General features: G+C 41.5%; 1 protein-coding gene across 1 annotated transcript; it reads right to left on the reverse strand.

The window, feature by feature from the left end:
* Positions 1-1,683: 1,683 nt before the first annotated feature.
* Positions 1,684-19,190, reverse strand: stox2a (storkhead box 2a; the record flags this gene model as incomplete). Its single annotated transcript, XM_083909143.1, has 4 exons — positions 1,684-1,885; positions 4,563-7,086; positions 9,587-9,739; positions 18,815-19,190. The coding sequence occupies 4 exons, from the start codon at positions 19,188-19,190 to the stop codon at positions 1,684-1,686; spliced, it is 3,255 nt and encodes a 1,084-aa protein (XP_083765269.1).
* Positions 19,191-20,655: the final 1,465 nt, after the last annotated feature.

Raw genomic sequence — 20,655 nt, forward strand, 5'->3', positions numbered from 1 at the left:
CTAAGACTTTAGCAGGGTTTGAACTGAGCCGTTCAACAGATTTGTCTATCGCTACACAGTTCCCTTGGTGGCTGTGTGGCTACAGCTCACAGCAACGGCAAAATTAGGATTACATTTTCTTCCCTATTTTGCTCTAAATAGGCTGATAACATTCACACCAGAGAAAATATATATATTTTTGCTTATAAATCACTTTAGAAAAAAAAGAAAAAAAAAAAGCATCAAAAATACTTTCATCTTGAACTGTGGAGTCAGCTGCAGTTGTAGGAGCTGGTTAGATAATCTGTTTGTTGTGTCTATAATTCCCATAATTCATCACTGCTTTGAGGTATATGGTAAATGAAGTCAAAGAGAAGCCAAAATCAGCTCAGAATGACCAACTTAAACCCAAGGGTGCTTTCACACCTTCAGCATTTGGTGCGCACCAAATGCGAGTGTAATCTCGGTACTTTGGAGTGCACCAAATCAACCGCTTTATCCGTCCCCTACTTTGGTACGGTTCCTCTGGTGTGAAAGCAACCAAACCAAATGGGACAAAACGGTCTCGTTAAATGCATTATGGGTATGAGATACGGGATAACCCCGGATTTCCACCGGTTCCGGTGCCGATGGTCTTCGTGGTCTATTTTGGTTTCGTTTAGAACTATGCATATGTGAAAGCAAACCGTACCCACGTCTGTTTGCTACATAGTAACATTTTTCTGACTGGTGCAGACCAAAACAATCGAACTACAGGTGTGAAATCGCCCCAAATCCACAATTTTTTGGAAACAGCGAATGTGATGACGATGATTTGGTTCTTAACCTTCACTGGAAATAGTTGTTTTTATGATTCACAACAATCAAACTACTACACGACGACAGCCGAGCAAATGTAGTGAGCTCACACAATCAAAAGCTCCAGACCAGAACCAGACCTGATCATCGCGGTGAGATGTTATTGAACACCTGAGATGTTGTGTGGCGTTCATTTAAAAAGGTGAAGTGCAGCTCAATTTATCCAAACATCACTTTGGTCACATAGCATCTTTAATACCACCATTATAATAATTAGTATATCAAAAGTATCGAGTATACATACATCATTTGCATTGCGGTACACAAATCTGAGCTGATTTATGTTTTTATATCTTTCGTTCGTTGTTCTCAAGATCAACTTTTATTGTCTCGACATTGTGCTGATACATTGAATCGTCCTGAAGAACGCTATTTCAGGAAGGAGAACATTTAATCGGACATGTATTGTTAAGTAATATAAAACTTTTTTTTTTTTTGATATTTCCAAATGTAACTTGAATCCTATAGTCTACTACTTTCCAATACCAATAATCAAGAATCTTGATATAAGCCAAACTAGAGTCCATGTCACCAAAATCCAAGTACTTCCTGTAGGTTTCTTCACCTAGTGTGGTCTTGATATTCTGTAGTTTTTCTTCTCTTTTTTGCAGTAAAGTTTTTGAAGCTGTGGGAACAGTCTCTTGAAGCCATGCCTGTTTTAGTAACAGTCCCAGTAAATGGATTCTCAGGAGTCTGAATATGTGTGAATAAGTGTGTGAGTGTATGTGTGTTTTCAGGTGTGTGTGTGTGTGTGTAGGCTGAGGAAAGCAAGGGTCAAAAATGGTGAAAAACACCTCACTTCCTCTCTCCTCCACCACCCTCATGGTCTCAGTCTGTGCTGCCCTGTCAGACGCTGGTGATGGAGGCCAGGCAGTTCGACGACTTCTGGAGTTTCTCAGGCTGTGTGGTGGGAGGCTCTGGGATGGCGCGAAAGCTGAATGGCAGTCCGATACCACTGGTACCAATGTGGCCTGGGCTCAGCGCTGGATTCTGCCGTCTATTGCTTTCCACAATGCTGGATGTGTTGGATGCAAGGCTTTCGCGTGTCCTGCACAACAGAGATGACACCAAGTCAAACGAATGGTTTGTGAAATATATACTGTCAAGTAAAAAAAAAAATACAATTTGAAAAATGACAACCAATCGGGACTCATTTCATAAATCACGAAAACAACAAATGTGTTTATAATATAGCATTTCTGACTTATTTTCTTTCTCTCTTTTTTTACTACAATTACTGCCAACACATAATCTCAGTTTGTTAGGCAATCTTAAAGAATTTAATGCATGTTAATTAAAACATAAACACATATAACTTTTGTAAAAGGTATAGTAAAAGCTTTAGTTTGAAAATATGTATTTTTTCAAGGTTATGAACCTTTAGAACACAGAGCATTTTGGCTGCTTTTTCCCATTACTATGTTCAAACGTACAGTATATACAGAGGCCATAAGAATGTGCAATATAGAGTGTCTTAAATCCATTTTTTCAGCACAACCTAGACCATCCGATGGAAAAAAAAACATTACTTTGACCAACTATATAAACACACCTCAGCAGAAATTACTCAAAATGTTTAAAATCTGATTTGAATTTGTGAAATTTGGAAATATGTCACAGTTCAAAGTTCACAGAGTTCATTTTTATGAACAAAAAGAAAAGAAAAAAGGTCTGTTATGTGACGGCACAATTATTGCTACTTTATATCATGACCAAAAATGTGATATCAAATCAATTATAACTTTGACTCAACAACTCAGAAGAACACGAAAAAACCCTAATATTTTAAAGCCTGAATATGTGACCTATAAACACAAACCCCTGGGATGTCCATATAAGGAGTTGTGTATTATTCTCACTGCAATCTATCATGGGTGTACCTGCGGCACACTAAGCGTTAAAGAGAGCTAATTCCTCCAATTTCTTTCTTTTTTCTTTTTTTTTTTTACTTCATACGTAAAAAATACATGAAGAACATAAGATGATAAATACATTACATCATTCAATATAATCCTTATGGTTGCAATAACAACAATTTTGCCACTTGGTAGCAGCAGAAACGGTGGTGCACATACTGACTAATTACCACAACCAGCACAATTGAGTAATTACAGTGTGTATACACACACACACACACCTATATATATGTATATAGGGGTGGGGGGAAAATCGATTCACAAAGGAATTGTGATTCTAATCATCCACGATTCTGAATCAATTCATAAAAAAATTGATTTTTCAAAGTTTCTATTTTGAAAAACCACACAAAACACCAGTTTGTGTTATTTGTGTACACTTTATTTTTGTAACTTCTGGGAGAAAAAGGCAGCTAGCCTAAGCTTTTATTCATGCAAGTTATTTTTTTGTGCAGTAAGTAAGTTTTTATTTCTTTTGAATGAATAAATGTTAACTTTTGTCTTAAGTTTGCCTTTGTGTGATCACATTATCACATTATCTTATACAAACTGCATTGCCATAATTTGCATTAACACACTATGCATTGTATCAATTTTTGAATCGAGAATTGTAAGAATCGAATCGGATGAATCGAGAATCGATTTTGAATTGAATCGTGACCCTAAGAATCAGAATCGAATCGAATCGAATCGTGAGCCACCCAAAGATTCACATCCCTATATATGTATATGTATATGTATATGTATATGTATATGTATATGTATATGTATATGTATATGTATATGTATATGTATGGTTTTAATGATAAAATATCATTATTATCGCTATCCGTGAATTTTCAAATGTACTGTTTTACAACAAAAAAAACCCACAAATAATAGTAAAGCACATTATTATTTCTTGATTGAGATGCCAAATTATAGTTATTCCTGAACAGAAACATTTGTTTTAGAATAATTTCTGACTTCTCAGAGAAGAAGCCCAGTGAGCCGATTCAAATTTAGGTGTAAAGAGGTGAATTATATATATATATGCCTTGATTTTATAAATCTAGAAATCTGCGCAACATATTGTGAGCGCCGACCAGCTTTAACTTACACATTCACAGTAAAAGCTGTCAAGTTTGCACAACGTCACAATGTAACCAGTGAATTTGAATGTGAGCTGACTTTAACTCCTGGTAATAGCATGGCGGGTAGGAATCTTGGAAAGAATTTAGGGTTTGAGAAGAGGAAAAAAAAGGTTTCAACCATGGACATTATAACGGTCGGTTATACTGTGAAGAAACTGTCTCTCCACCTAGGACAACATATTCCATTTATACTGTCCTTACCAGTCAGGTGGGAACATTTCCCCATATATAAGGAATATGTGGACAGGCGGATAGAGTCTCGACTGCTCACATGCTATCTAAGCTGCCAGTATGCGTGGCTTCACCAGCCTTTCATGTGATAAAATGGCACAATTGGAGCTCGCCTTGAAAAGATGTACTCAAGATGAAAAAAAAATCTTTACAAAGAATTCAACAATTTAATGAAGACCTGAATTGCACTGTAGCTACAGTACTTTACACCCCTTTCTATTACATTGGAAGCAATAGCAGTCATGGTAAATAAACTTAAGAGGCAAGAGGTGGATTAAACATTACATTTTTAAAAGTAATTACGTGGCTTTATAACCTTCACAGTTAGCAGTATGAAAAATGCCTGGTTACCAGGTGTGATAGTAACCCAGACAATATGAACATTTTTGCATACTATATTCTGCAGTTGAGTGCGATATACTGTACAAGTGCTCTTTGCACATACCTGGGGGAGTTGAATCCGCTGTCCACTGTGACACTGCTGCTGTCCATGCTGTCCAAACGGGCAGAGTGGGCCGACTTCTGGCTGCTGCTGTTTTCCGTCTCCTTGGGGCTGAGTAAGGTCAGATTGGTCTCCAGTTTTCGCTGCAGATCATGGTCCTTCTCCCGCTCCAGGAGCCATTGCATGGTTCCCTCTCCACCACCACCACCACCACCTCCACCATTACCACCCCCTTCCCCGTGGTCCTTGTTGTCCTCTGTTGATGCCAACTCTTTGTGCGAGTTCTCCTCTGCCTCTTCCTCTTCCTCATCGTCTGATACATTATAATAGTCAAATGAGGCAGAGGGGACTGTTGGCTCTAAACAGCCCTGTAAAACTGCAGGAGATGCTGAGGAAGTGGCTGAATTGGAAGGCTGCTGGGGCTCAGGATTGTCTAGGGCCTCTGTTGATTTGGCATGTGAGGCTTTCCGCAATGTGCCGGACTTGGTGTAGCTGCTGTCCACATAGCCTGTGGACAAGGCATTGAGTGGAGGTTTGAACAAAGTGTCCTTGCTGAAGATCTCTTTCCTCTTGATTACTATACTGCCTCCACCCCCTCCAGGATCTACATTGTGTTGGTGTGGCGTCAAACGGGCATTTTGTACGGGCTCTGGTGTCTGGCTTGGTGTCATTCGCACCGAGCCATTCTGTCCCTTTGCTGCCGACAAGTCCTCTTTGTACTCCATCGTATGTGGAGACGTGAGGTGAGGCGTTTGGCGGTCAGCCGGAGAGCCCTTTTGGAGTCCCCCTGATGAGGTTAATGTGTCATATTCTGATTTTGCCTGAGGCGAAGGGGCAGTTAGGATTGTTTCATTTGACGTATTGCACTGGAAATACTCATCTGTTGAGGGCTTAGGAGAAAGTCCCATTAGCTCATTGTACGTTGGCAAGCTGTCTCTGCTTTTGTTCCTCTCTATTGTACTCCGGATCCTCGACTCATCCAAACTCCCCTTCCCCATATCAGGCACATTAAAATCAGAGTGGAACTTAGCAGCAGAGAACATGATCCTTGAGAAGTGGGAGGACTTCTGTGTGGCTCGCAGGGTGCCGTCATCAGTGTAGTAATGACTACGCTCCTCCAAAGTAGGATCAAAGTCTTCTGGAGCACCCAGTGACAGGCCCTTGAGGGAGTTGTCCATGGACCGAGATCGTTCTTTAGCTTGATCTGACCTCTCATGACGCGACTTCCTATCCTGATTGTGACTGTGACTTCTTTGCACTCTGGACTGGCATGTTCCACGTGACGGTTCGGGAAAGGGCATCTCTGTCCGTCTCTTGGCTAGCTCCCCAGACACGTCCCACTCAGGGGTAACAGGGCAGTTCGATTCAGTAATGTTGGGGTTGCTGTGGACCAGGTATGTTGCACCTCCACTCCGCCTACGCTCTACAGTGTACATGGCCTCTCGAGGTGAGCGAACTAACGAGTGGCTAAAGAAACGGTAATCCCTTTCCATGAACACAAGGTCCCAGTTTGAACCCTCCGACGGGTCCCCTCTAGAGGTGCGGGGTTTGCTATGAGAGCGAGACTTACCATGTGGAGCCCTCCGATGTCCCCTACCCCTCCTGCTGCGAGCACTGTGTTGGGCCGATCCCACCTTGTTCTTCTGCGTGCGCTCTTCCTCTAGCCTCTTCATCACAGCTGTGTGCCTTGCCACATTCTCCACTGTTAGGTCAGGGTTGATTCGGCGGATAATCTCCATCTCCACCTCACGGGGAATGGGCGTGGTGGGCACTTCCTCGTCATGAAGAGGCCACTCCTCTGGGGGGAATTGGGCTGAGAAGGTGGCCAACTGCCTCATTTTATCCTTCTTGAAACTCAGTCTGAACAGCCGGAGTCCAAACCTCTTGGATTGCTTCTCACTAGTACCACCACCACTTCCTTCTTTCTTTTTGGTCAGAGTGTCAGTTTTATAAGGGAAAGAACTAATGCTCTTGCTCTTATCAGCTGGATCTTGAGGTGACGTTTGCTGCTGGACAGGAGGGGAGGTGGCAAGTGGGGGATAAGGGTACGAAGGCGGTTCTCCTCGGTGCTCCTTGGCTGCCGTGCTTGGTGGAGGTTCCCCACCAGTGTGGTCCTTGGGTGGCTTACTTTGATACGAATCTCCTCTGTGTTCCTTTGGTGACTTACTTTGGAGCGCAGAGGAGTGATGTCTGGAGGGGTCTTCACGATAGGAATTGTATGAGTCATTGTGATTCTTGCGAGGAGGCCTCTCTCTCAGGCAGCCAGGTGTCGACGGTGTCGCATTGCCAGATGGAGGCGAAGTGCACTGTTGAGGTTGCTGCTGCTGCTGCTGTTGTTGAGGTTGCCGTTCCTGCAACCGATCATCCAGGTGATACCACTTGTTGTTAGTTCTGATGAGAGAGGGAGTGATAAAGTAGGTCTGGGGTGTGACAATGAAGTAGCCCTCTGGAGTTGGGTAGATCTTCCTCTCCCGCACCAGCATGTTCAGGGTATGTCGCAGAACCTCGGAGCTGGGTGTAGGCACGCCTGAAGGAAACAAGAAGTGTTAATGCAAAGGTTTTATATAACAATTTGAGTTCATTTTAAATACAGGCAATTGTGAATTTGCAATTTGCAATTTCTTACTTAAAGGGGAAATAAGTAGTTTATAGTGCCATCTAGAGGAGAGGCTGAAATTTACAACAAAGACCTGCTGCTCTGCTCACCCCCTCCCTTCCCTGAGCGCTACGGTATCCGCAGCTGGTCAAATGTCGTCCTCGTCTTCTTTCTCCGTGTCAGCAGATGAGGTTCGTGAGGCGAGGGAGAGGGCGAGCTACCGCGGCCGTAGCAGACGAAGTGGAGAGAGAGGAGGCGGGACTTCCGCTACAAGTAAAGAGACGCTTGTTTTGTTCTCTCGCGTTTGTCCTTACAGGCTCCGGTAGAAACATGGCGTCTCGCTGCTAACAGTGGCAATGCAACCGCGGTCCGCGGTCATGTTATTTAACATGACTTTTTGAAACACTACGAAAATGAAACAAAAACTATTATACAGCAACTAGACAATGCAGGAGCACATAATATGTATAAAAAAGTGGATTTTGGGTTATATAAACCCATAAATACTACATATTGTACCTTTAAAGGGACACTGCGTAGTATTTATGGGTTTATATGACCCAAAATCCACTTTTTTATACAGGTTATGGACATACCATCTAATTTCAAACAAATGTTCACCTTAGTAATAACAATGAAATAATAACATTGAGGTAGGAGCTTCTTTATGATAAGCAGTGCAGGATGCCACCAGTGTCATACCTACCTATGAAAATGTTTGTAAATCTGCAAATCAAGTTGAAATTCATCCTCCCTACATTTTACACCAACATATTTACTGCTTGGTTATTACTATACAAATAAGATGCTATTACATAATACATAATATTAGCACTATTAGACTACATTACATTAATATCACCAGTAAACTACCTTATTGTTACTGTACTGTCATGTAAAATGTTACCTTATTCATATTTAAATGACTTTGCTTATTATTATTATTGTTGTTTATCCTTTTCCCCCCATGATTATCTGATTCTAGCAGTTCTCACTTAATGTAAGAGCTGAAAACATATTCATTGTGTGTTAATTCATGTGTGTTAAAAGATTTTAATTCCATGTGGTTAATTGATAAAAAGAAATAGGCACCAGTGGACAGAACTACAGACATTCATATTTCAGAGTGAAAGAATAAGAGAGGATGAGTTATGTTATAAATAAAAACTGACTATCGGGGGAAAATAACAAGTAGCAACAAGTAGTTGAATATTTGAATGATAAGTGCAAAAGGGATCTGGCAAACTTTCTAATGATCAATTAATTATTGTTAAACCACAAAGACTGCCCCTCTAAAATAAATATCCATCTTGTATGACAGTACAACACATTAATATATATGTGCAAATTCTATTCCAACATAATTTGAAGCCAAATGATACCAAATAAACGCTGCCACCACTACATGGTGTGAGCTATATGTCCATATTTGTCCATAAACTGACTTTTGGCCACTGTCTTGACTCACACATATCCCTGTATGAAGTAATATCCATGGCATGTTTATTAATCAACTAAAAAATAACCCATTTACTCTCAGATAACTAAAAAGAACAAAGCATTTATTCAGACTATAAAACAGTCACCTAAAACACTTTTCACAAGCATTCTTGTAAAACTATGTGTTGCCTGACATTACATCACCCCTGTGTACATTTGTTACACTGAAATGATGCAACCTTTTAAGTTCACACTGCGAAGATGTTTGTAATATAGGGACAATTGGGTGACGCTAAAAAAAAGATCAACAAAGCAGAATAGGAAAAACTAAAATCTTTGTTTCACTTTTTGTGACCTGTAATCAGACATGTTTGATGAGAACTAAAAAAAACATCTGATCTTCAAATAGAGTATTTAATAAAATCAATATTTTGTATTGTATTGTATAGACATATATATATATATATATATATATATATATTTTTTTTTTAAGAAACATGAGAGCAGGACTGGAGAGTGTTCACTATGTTTTACTACATTTATTCCACCATCATTGGTTGTGGATTTAATGTCCTTGTTTGGGGCTTCACTCAATTTACCATTTTAAAATGTCAGGAAATAGCAAATGTGGCATCTTTAAATCACAAGTTACAAAGATATTTATACATGACAAAGAAAACAACGAAGCAGGAGCTAGTAGTTATCAATTATCGATTAACCACTTGCTTGACTAATATCTCAATTATTATTAAATCAATATATGTTAAAAAGTAAAACTTAATATGTTATGCTTTCTTTAAAAGACCACAGTAGTAGTAAATCATTTGGTGGTGAATTGAATGAGGAAATGACGAATAAAAGGCTGGTGACAGGCACCAGATTCCAAAAACAACAAACCAAGTTGCTGTTTTTCCATCGTTTTCCCTGAAGCTCTTTTCTAACCACATACTGTATTTTTACACACTTTAGGAACACAGTGAGAGGGTCGTACCTGGGAAGCTGGCAGTGAGGTGCTCCACCAGAGCCTCCTGGTTGACCGGCTTGTGGGCAGAGTTCATAGCAGAGATGGCCAGGCACAAGATCTCCCCCAGTGGGATGAACTGTGACTGGCTGATGGGCGACATGCTGATCGGAGACACGTCACCTGCAGGAGGAGAAGGGGGAGGAGTGGGAGGAGGAGGAGGAGGAGGAGGAGGAGGAGGAGGAGGAGGAGGCACAAGGACAACTGTTAGATCATGAATGAACAGCATGCGCAGCGTGTGAAGCTATGATGTAATGGTCAAACAGCAGCACTGTGCACGCTGCCTGGCACGGCTCCTCCCCTCCTCCCTGTGCTTCCTTTAGCGTCTTGTTCCTCCCGTTTCTCGTAGGTTAGCAAAATAAAGCAGCTGCTGCAGCAACCGCAGCTGTGGTGTGAGATCACCTGAATCTACGTCTGGTTCACGTGATCTGACAAAACAATGAAAATGAGGCTAGAACGAGTGCAGTTGCACATCATTTGTCACTGAACAGAATATCACTGCGCTTAGCATCACATCATTCACAGTGTACATGCAGAAATACTCAAGACTTTGTTATTATTATTTTTTTAAATTAAGCTGGCTTTGCTGTCAGCAGTAGTGAGCACTGAGATCATCCTACAATCAGCCTGCCCTGCTTCAAGCCCTGGCTCTGACAGAAAACATCTGCCGTGCTGAAAGATTGTATTGCAACGCACTGAATCCACTGCTGCAGCATTTGTGCTGTAGTGATTCTCTACTCTGACCTAAATCTGGTGATCGACAGAGAATCACACTATGTGAAGAAGAGACTGTAACAATACAATCTTCCGTTTTTCATATGTCATCTGTTCACAATTATAGTAATCCAATGACCTCTCCGATTCTCAGGGAGCTCACGGGATACATTTTCCCTGATAGAAGACTGCTTTGAAGTTGTTGTCTACTGATGCTCACAGCTCTGTTACCTGTGCTGTCTTGTGCAGGGCCCTGCCTCCTCCTCCTCACCACACTCAGCTGAATGGTCAGTTAAGCAACACGATGACGTTATCTCTGCTTAGAAGCACAGACATTTAAGCGTTCTGTGGCTTAATGAGGCTTTATCTGGTTCCTAGTAAACAAGACAAAAACGAAAATCTGGCCACAAGGAAATCACCCCTTCTCTTGCTTTAAGACCACATTTTCTTTCATGTGTGCAATTCTCCATAGAGTGTGATTGTAGTGCTTCTGTGTTCACAGCTTACAATGAAGCAAGAAGGACAAATAATAAAATATTTAAGATTTACTGTCCCTGTCCCAAATATGAATCTGTGACATAATCTGGAGCAAAGGCACAATCCTACTATTGGGCTTTTGGGAATCTAGGAAACGATTACCTCATCATTATTTGGATTTGCATTTGACAAAATTGACAATTACGGTATCACTGATCTATAAAATATAGATCAGTAAATATGAAAAAGGTGGCACAATGTGTCCCGAAGAAAGAAACTTGAAACACAAAAATATTGTCCGCTTTGATGTCTGCCCTTTGCCCAACCAAATTAAAGTGTGTCTTTCTGAACTCTGAGGAGCTCAGTGTAGAGAGGGTGGAGCTTGTCCTGGTGGGAGTGTCTGACTCACCTGGCGCACGATACCTTGGCGGTGATGGAGAGAAATGAGGTGGAGGAGGGGGAGGAAGATGCTGTTTCTGCACACGGATGTCTTTCTCACTACGGGGCAGACTGTGCTCCAGCGGGCGTTCGCTAAGCTCCGAGCTTGGCCAGGCCCGCCGCGGATTGCTGCTACGGTTCTTCTTCATCGTGACCCCTTTTGCCAGGTGGCCTTCACCCCCTGGGGGCTTCCGGAATAAGGTGGTGTGGTGGAATGGGGAGGAGGGGGGGAGGAAGGAGGGAGGTGGGGACGAGAGGGGGTGTGCAGGGGGAGGTCGACCAACCTCAGGCTCAGTGCCTCCCCCGCATCAGTAAGAACGTCCCGCTAGAGCGATCACACACCAGACATGGCAGGAACCAGTGTGCACCTTCACACACATACACCCGTCTCATTTACATCCACGAGCAAGCTACAAATGACTGTGTTCACACTGTGGGTGGTTGTCATCGGCTGCTGGGCTCTCCCAGGCTGATCTGGAGCAGTGGCAGCGGAGGCAGAGGTGCAGGTGACTGCGCGAGGCATCACCCTTTCATCGGCATCAGTCCCAGCCACCATTTGTAGCATCCCCATTTGCATGCGTAGGGAGGCACATTACGTAGCCACTCTGATGTGGGAGGAGGGAGCAGGAGAGAGGTGGGGGGGGCAGGGGTAGAGATGAGGGAAATGGGGCATTGGAAGTAAGGAGGACGGTGAGGAGAGGTTTCAGTGGAGGTTTTGGGATCCACTTGTTCCTTTTTGAGTTGACGGTAACAGGGCGAGGAAGAGAGGGGATAGATGGATAGTCAAAGATTTAAAGCTTGAGAGGCCCAGTCTTCGACAATAGCTCAATTCACCACAGGAGTGCTCGGCCAATCCCCGGAAAAAACAAAAGAGCCCACTTAAAAAAAAAAAAGGAAAATAAAAGCTCCATTCACCCTAACGGGCAGTGAAACCTCTGTAGTATGCCATGCACCAGAGACGACACGTTCACCTCCATCTTTAGCCGATCAAGCACAAGACCCCATCGTCCTTTTCGACAACAGCACACCAGGAGAGGGTGGGGAGAAAAAAATGGAGAGCATAGAAATAAATAAATAAATTCAAGAATAGATATCCACCATTTCCCGCAATCCAATGGTAGAAGCTCCTGAGCTGATCGCCGTAGCATCCATTCATTAACAGGAGGGGGGGTGCAAACTCCAGTGAACGGCAAATCTCTTTCAACGCTAATGCTGCAGCTGCTCCCAGCACCTCCAGGAAGGGTGTGTGAGTATGTGTGTGTATGTGTCTATGTGTGTGTATGTGTGTGTGTGAGTGTGTGTATGTGTGTGAGAGAGAGAGAGTGTGTGTGTGTAAGAGAGAGAGTGAGGGAGAGTGTGTATGCGCGCATCCGCCTGCTGCGCGCGCTTCTGCGTGAGCATGCATGCGTCTGTGTCTGGGTGATTGAGGCTGGGAGGGGGGTGTGAGAGTGAGAGAGATCGAGGACATACATAAGGCAGAGAGCAGAGCAAATATCAGATCAAAACACACAAAGACTATACATATATACATGCACACGTATGTATGTATAGCCCTCAATTGATGGGATCGGAAGAGTTTTAAATTTGGCTAAATTCCCATCCTCTCCCTCTATCCCACTTCCTGTTCCCTCACCCTATCTGTGTCAATAGAATGAAGAAGGGGGCCCCTTAAACCACCACAGTCCTTCCTCTTGTGTGTCTCACCTGACTGTAAAACCCAATCTGAAGACCTGACAGAGCCACAACCCAAGGGAACCCTCTTTAAAAAAAATATATATATATATATATATATTAAAAAAAACAAAAAAACGTGCTGAATCGTGCTTTTCTCATTATTGCTTCCCACCAGTTGATCCAGTAACTTAACTGTGTGGACAACAGCTGAACTCCCAATAGGAACACACGCCCCCTCAAAAGCATCACCTTAATCATGTCCAGAATGGCAGTCGCTGCAGACTCCTGCTGACTCACATGTGTGGAGTGTGAATGGACGGTTGGAGGGACAGAATAAGGAGCAAAGTGAAGGGGCAGGAAGGGGCAAGAGTGGAGGGAGGGGGGGGTGCACTGTCACAACCAATCTGCTCCAGTTCGCTGACACCAAAGTGAAAGAGGAGAGGAAGGGAAGGAGGAGGCAGGGGAGGAGGAGGAGGAGGAGGGAGAGCGACAGCACGCCAGCCATTTTATTTCTCAGTAGTGCTGCAACAGCCTTTGTTGCCATGACGACGCAAGCCGATGATCTCATAGCTGTTACCTTTGAGTGCTGTTCCCTTAAAGAGCCAGTTACTCAAGATAGAAAAGCAGACAGAAGGCACATTGACGAGGACTGACTGGCCGTTACATGGACAGAGAATGCGACTGCACTGCTGCTGAAATTTGGACATCACTCATCGGCACGCTCTGAAAATACAACTATCGTGAAAACTATAAATTCCAGAGAATGGAAAATATCGATGTACGGATATATACTAACCCTAACTTAGTTTAGTGTGTTGTGATGCCAACATGTGCTAGCTGGCAGCTGAGCCTTAAGCTTCTGTTTATACTAAGTTTATTGTTCGATTTAAAGTTGTAGGGCATCATTTAAAAATATAAACAAATGAAGGAAACAGCTTTGTTTCTCACAGATCTGCATAAATCACAATCACACAGTAATCATTTAACATAAGTTAGTCTAATGAAGATGAGAATAATTATGTAGAAATCAGGATGAAACACTATGAGCAGACTTTGTGACCTGTAACAACCTCAACTAATGTCCACTTTTTTGTTGGTGGTCTGCCCTCCAGTGGAACACTTAGGAAAACACACATCTTTTTTTTTTTTTTTTTCTTTTTTTTAAAGGACCAGAGGGTAAAAAAAAGACAACATAACACATGCTGACCTGACATTAACATAAACTGCAACAAATACAACGTTTAACACTTCCCCTGATTCTCTGCTGGGACCCTCCCTTTCCTTCCAATCAGCTGTAGCGGGGAACACGGTGCACGAGCGTTTCCTGAACAAATGTTCCAGTTTTCCTTCCTCACAGGCCATTGTTTAGTTGGCTAACGGATGCAAAGTCTCTCTGTTAACCAGACTCACATGTACTTATGTTAAAAAAAAAAAAACAACTCCACACAGTTGTAACTCCTCATCTTATGTATCAATGTATTTATCAAGCGACTTGTTGGACGTCAGCCCTGATCAAACTTTCCCAGGCAGTTTGGTGGATAATCTGGATAATAATCTACTCCCTGAAACTGTTGATCACAAATGCTCTTCTAATTATTAAAGGGACACAGTGTAGTATTTATGGGTTTATATAACCCAAAATCCATTTTTTTTATACAAATTATGTGCTCCTGCATTGTCTAGTCGCTGTATAATATTCTTTGTTTAATTTTCGTAGTGTTTCATAAAGTCATGTAAAATAACATGGTCGCGGGCCGCTACTGCATTGCCACGACGCCACGTTTCTACGGGAGCCTGTAAGGACAAACGTCTGCTACGGCCGCGGTAGCTCGCCCTCTCCCTCGCCTCACGAACCTCATCTGCTGACACGGAGAAAGACGACGAGGTCGCATTTGACCGGCTGAGGATACCGTAGCACTCAGGGAAGGGAGGGGGTGAGCAGAGGAGCAGTTCTTTGTTGTAAATTTCAGCCTCTCCTCTAGATGGCACTATAAACTACTTACTTCACCTTTAAGTGGTTTACGTTTGTATACTATTGTCACAGCTGTAGCACATGTATGACAAGCATACAAATAAGAGGTGATCAGATTAATAATACAATTTTTGCAAATGGGAACTGTTTTCGGTTAAAAATTAACTGCCACTGAATTCACAAGCGTTTCCTATTGAACTAAAGATTGATTATGCTGCCCAATAACGTGGCCACTAACTGTTACACATAATCACAACACAACGCAATTACTCCTGAGATTTCTGAGGTAATTTCAATCCCAGATTATGAGCCTGGATATGATAAAACAAAACAAAACATCACTTCAGACGACAGCGAATAAGCTCTGTTGGTTTAGGCATTACAGAGACCGGTGAGTTATTAGCTATAAGACAAACATTCCAGAGCTTATCAGCGTTTGCTTCACGAGTGTCTGTGTGTGAAGCTACATCACCTTCTCTGACTGTTAGAGACAGAATCAGAACATATTTGAATATTTCTGGACAAGAACAAACCTTACACTATTTTACAAAAAAAAGACTCAGCATCTAGCAGCTCAACAGAAGAGTCTGAACATGCACTACAATGTACAGTGTTGCCAAAACACTGAAAAGTCTTGTTTTGTCTTTGAAGATGTTGCATATGACACGAATACAAATTAACCCTTTAACATCGAGCGTATCGCAGGCGATGCTATCGGGAAAAAAAATTCCAACAGTTTCTGAAGCCTGAGAAATTGCACGTCAAAGCCAACATGTGGTTATTTACGGTAATTTCACTCACGCTGTTGCAGGAAGCCGGAGAATCAGCGTCTTTGTCACCAGAGAATCAGAGAGTTGGAAAAACGCCTGTGCATTGTTTCCATTTTGTTGGCCTGTTTTTTTGACATTGAGACAAAAACTCAAACAAATGTAATTTTAAATGTTGGACACTGTTCAATTTCAAATTTGACAAGCAAATTCAGGTGCTCATATAGAACTTGTGTAGAACGTTTTTTTTTTTCTAAATAAAAACGTTTTTCTTTATTTTAAATTCTTCATACACTATTGTAACACGGCAGCACGTTGTATATAACTGACAGATATTGAAAGTTATTCTGGAAAAATGGGCAAAAGCACTCTTTTATGGTTAAAATAAGTCTAAAAGTCCAGATAGAAGTTTTGAGGCTTAGGTGTTAAAGGGTTAACTAATCCCAACATTATCCCTATAACGTTAAGATTGACTTGCAGATAAGCTCATAATGAGTTTACTCAAGAAACGATGTCCTAAACGATGGCCATACTATTTACTTTCAGTGTTCTCTAATGCAACAGTGACCTAAAGCCTCATATTTGAAGTTGTGCATCTGTTTGGAGCAGTCCAAGTCCACCGTTTCTTCTTCATTTTTAGCCTCATTTTGGTCTGCACCAGCTCCTGATGGAAAGTTTAAATCTTCTTACATTTTTATTTAGCGGCCATTAAAGAAACAGTGAAAATAAACGAAACAAATAGCTGACAGATGCTACAAGTCTCTGGAGATATGATTTAGGGAGTCAGGTGATAAGTCTGTGCTGTTGTCATAACAACACCTATCACATTATGCAAACGATTTGTTCGTATGAAAAAAAAAAGAAAAGATTTGTGTGTGCTTATCTTCAGCGATACACGATATTGTTGACACAATATCAGTATCGGCAAATATCGGATATCAGCAAACATACCGATATCTGCCGATATGACTAATGAACATAACATTAGGCTAAAAAGGCTGCTACCTCCTTGACTTCTATGCTGGCGCCTTCTACAACTATGATTTTTTTTTTTTTTTTTTTTAACACCTGGCATTTGTACGAAGAGGCACACATAAACACACATGCACACGCAAAGGGAAAATTGTGAAGGCAGTGTGATGTGAGGGTGCAACAGTTAGACGTGCTAACAACCTCCAGTCATCAAAACCTGTGTGAGCAGAACATGAAATGAATTCTGGCCTTGAGGAGTAGGAGTGTGGGAATGTTGAACTGCAGCAGATCTTTGATTCTGTCTGAAGCCAACGTGACATGAAGTATCTGAAGTTATGGGGGGTGGAGGGGACTGCTGAAACTCCTATCATCACCAAAACTCAGGATGTTATTGTTATTATATAAAAACCTCGGGCAAAATATTTTAACACAAAGAATCAGTGTTATTATTATTTGAGGTTCACTGCCAATAACTGTAAATTGCCAACAATTAAAGAGGTGTGGGAGCATGACACAACCAGTAAAACTCGCCAGAGTTAAGAAAAGGCCACAGTTTCATAAAGTATCTTAACTTTCAGGTCAGCATGGAACAAGAAACCAATCGATAATCCATCGCCCTGCCGATGTAGACGGCATTATGAGGTACAAAACGTGCAAGTAAGTGGACCTTGAGCCGAGATCGTTTCAGGAAAACACTGAGAAGTTGCAGGAACAAACCGGGGTCATGGGTTTAAAAAAAACAAAGACGGGTCTGAAAGGTCAAGACCTGTTGACACAAAAGCACAAGACAAGGCGAGTCTGAGCCTATTTCAGTGCCTCTATCAATGACATTAGTTTCTTCTTAACAGATCGCCTGTTACATTTTAAATGTGAGAAAAAAGAGGCCATACGAATAATTTGTACTTTTTTGTAATATTTGAGTTGAGCTATTGGAAAACAAAATATAGAAAGTGTATATCACCCAAAAAGTAATGTCTCATTCTGTTATCTACGGTGGCCGACAGGGGCAAACCCCAAAACACCAGCAAATAAGAAAACACCAGCAAATAAGAAAACGGAAGTCCTCCGGGTCTGTGGGGGCGCTGTCCTTATTTAAACTTTTCCAGGACACATATATACATATACAAAATACCTCAAGGGAATATAAAATTGCATCTCGTCGCATCTATTTATCAAAACTAAAATAAAATAAATAAAATCTACAAGGCTTTGTTGAGAATAAATACAACAGTGAAAACAAATCAATCACAACAAGGCAATAAAGGCAAGGTTACAATCGAGGTATCCTTTCTCAATGACGAGATGCAATTTTATATTCCCGTTGAGGTATTTTGTATATGTGCATATGTGTACTGGAAAAGTTCAAATAAAGTTTATTAAAAAAAAAAAAGTTTTGGCCCAACACTGCGAGTCAATAGGTTGGTCGAAAACCTGCACGACAGCGCCCCCACAGACGCGGAGAACTTCCGTTTTCTTACTTGCCGGCGTTTTCTTATTTGCTGGCGTTTTGGGTTTTGTAGTCCCGTCGGCCACCATAGTTATCACAACTTTGTATATTCAACAATATATACATCAGTCTGACACAGTCGATTAAGATCCTTTAAACTACTATTATAAGTATTGGACCGATACCAATACTCAATATTCTATATTTCATTATTATTCCATCCCTACTTATCAGATACCGGTGTTAAATGTAGGCTTGGATTTCAACTCCATTACTTTAGTGATATCAAACGATTGAAAACGATACCTCAGGAGTTAATCTGATCAGCATCAGTGACCAGGATCCAACAGTGGTCATGAGTGGCAATCTCAAGTGCTAACCCCTTTATTAATAATCATGTAAAACTACATTTACAAACTCAACAAAAGAGATAAAACTGTACTAACTACAACTAAAACTTGGTAATGTCTATGTATTTCGTCTCCATTAGAGATGTCTCAAGACCAAAGACCTTTTATTCCCCTTGTTTATCTTAAAAAATAACTGATATGATCACTGCATCATCTCCTGTTCACATTATGGCCACGTGACATGGGTGGCCCGTCTTTAGAGCCTAGGCTTAGTGAACCATTAAATATCTAGTGATTTTGAAGAATATCTTAAAATACACATTTCTTCGTGATCACAAAACAAGAGTTATAAGTGGAATCACCCAATCACACACACATTATACCCACCTATGCACTTGATGTTAAAGCCCTGCGGTGGCTTGAGTGTGCGCCTGGTCCATCCGTTCCTCAGGACCTGGAGATGAACTTCTCTACCTTGGATCAGCAGCACATGCTCATCGATCCAGCCCAGGAAGAAGATATCGGAGAGCGCGTGCGTCAGCGCCTTGTCCCAGAAATGCTGCATGTTGACGGCTTTGAAATCAGCGAAGACTTCGTAGCCGGCGGTGTATCTACGATACTGCTGCAGGTTTACAGAGAGTACGGCTTTTGGTGATGATGAGGACGATGATGATGATGATGATGAGTACTCTTCATAATCCCTGGATACCCGCGACAGCACCAGAGCCAGAGAGTGCGGGGATATCTGGAGGAACTTCTCCATGCCAGCCTCGGTCAAAGTTTACGCACATGGAAATCCAAGAAGTTTCCTGCTGTTTAGATGTGCGACATTGTTAAATCAGCCCACCGAGCGCACACACACACACACGCACGGTTCTCGTCAAGTCTGTTTTAACACATTACATAAACAAATTACAGGGTATAAACAAACACTGCGCCGATGCAAAGTCTGCAGCACGACGTTACAAGTGTCAGGTGCGACGCGTAAAAGCGGGGAAACGGGCAACATGACGCTCCGTCCACTCCACTGAGCCATAAATCCCAACAACATTCAGCAGCTACGAGGAGGCGAGGACTTGTGCTGCGTTCAGGTGTACTCGTAAACTCCTACTTTGATTTAATCCGTTTTAGAACACGAAAATAAGTTTTAGCAAAGGATTCCAACACATGTAATGTTTACTAATTCATTTTAGTGTCATTATTGCATTCGTGTGAACACTTTGCATTTTACTTACTTTTTATTTTAGACGCTTATTTACAAATTATTAGTTTATTTTCATGATGAAAATCATGATCTTGATCATTTTTGCGAGTCACTTCTATATTTGTTTTTATACGTATTTGTTTATTGACATCGATCTTCTGTTAAAAGTGTGGTCTCAGTGGTACTCATGTGTTCTCATTTTCATAATTTTGGGGATGGTGGCACGCCCTTTTGATTGGTATTTTTTCAGTTTATTCTTCCCTCAATGACACCCGTTTAAACCCAGAAAGCACATAGTATTTAAGCTTGACAAGTGCTATATAAGTCAAATTAATCTTGTTATTATCGCTTCACTCCCACAAAGTATTGTTTTTAATGGCTCTGTCTTTGTGCTTCCACACTTGCACTTGCCAATATGACCAACAGAGGGTGCCAGAGGCTTGTTGCGTAAATGGGGTGAAGTCTGCCATCTCTGATTGTCTTATTATTAAACGGGAAAGCCATGCACATGTCTGGTGACACCAAAAAAAACTAACAAAAAAAACCCAATATATTGCCCTATGTAAACAATAATCAGACAAAACGATCATGTCCGCAAGACATTATGTAGTTGTTGTATCTTGTCCTAAGACGAAGGAAAGAGTAAAGAAAATTAACATATTGTTTTTAGTGGAAATGTTTAGTTGAAGTTTTTAAGACAATTGAGTTTTAAGGGTGTTCACCCTATCTGTGCATGTGGTCTTATTGTAAGCTTGTCTTGTCTGTATTATACTGTTATTTTTTTATTATCTTATATATAACGTATGCGTTAATATTTGAGTTTATTGTCTCATGTAGAGGACGTTTTGAAATGTGTTGTAAAATGAAGTGTTATAGGGTTAGGTTACAAAATGGAGATATTGGCAGAGGTGAATATGCTGAGACTTTTGTTGGGAGTGATCATGATGGACAGGATTAGAAATTAGCATAACCCAGGGACAGCTCAGGTTGAATAAATTGGAAAAAGATATGAGAGGTAAGGTTG

This window comes from Microchirus variegatus (genome assembly GCF_963457635.1).
Source record: "Microchirus variegatus genome assembly, chromosome: 23".
Taxonomy (NCBI): Eukaryota; Metazoa; Chordata; class Actinopteri; order Pleuronectiformes; family Soleidae; genus Microchirus; species Microchirus variegatus.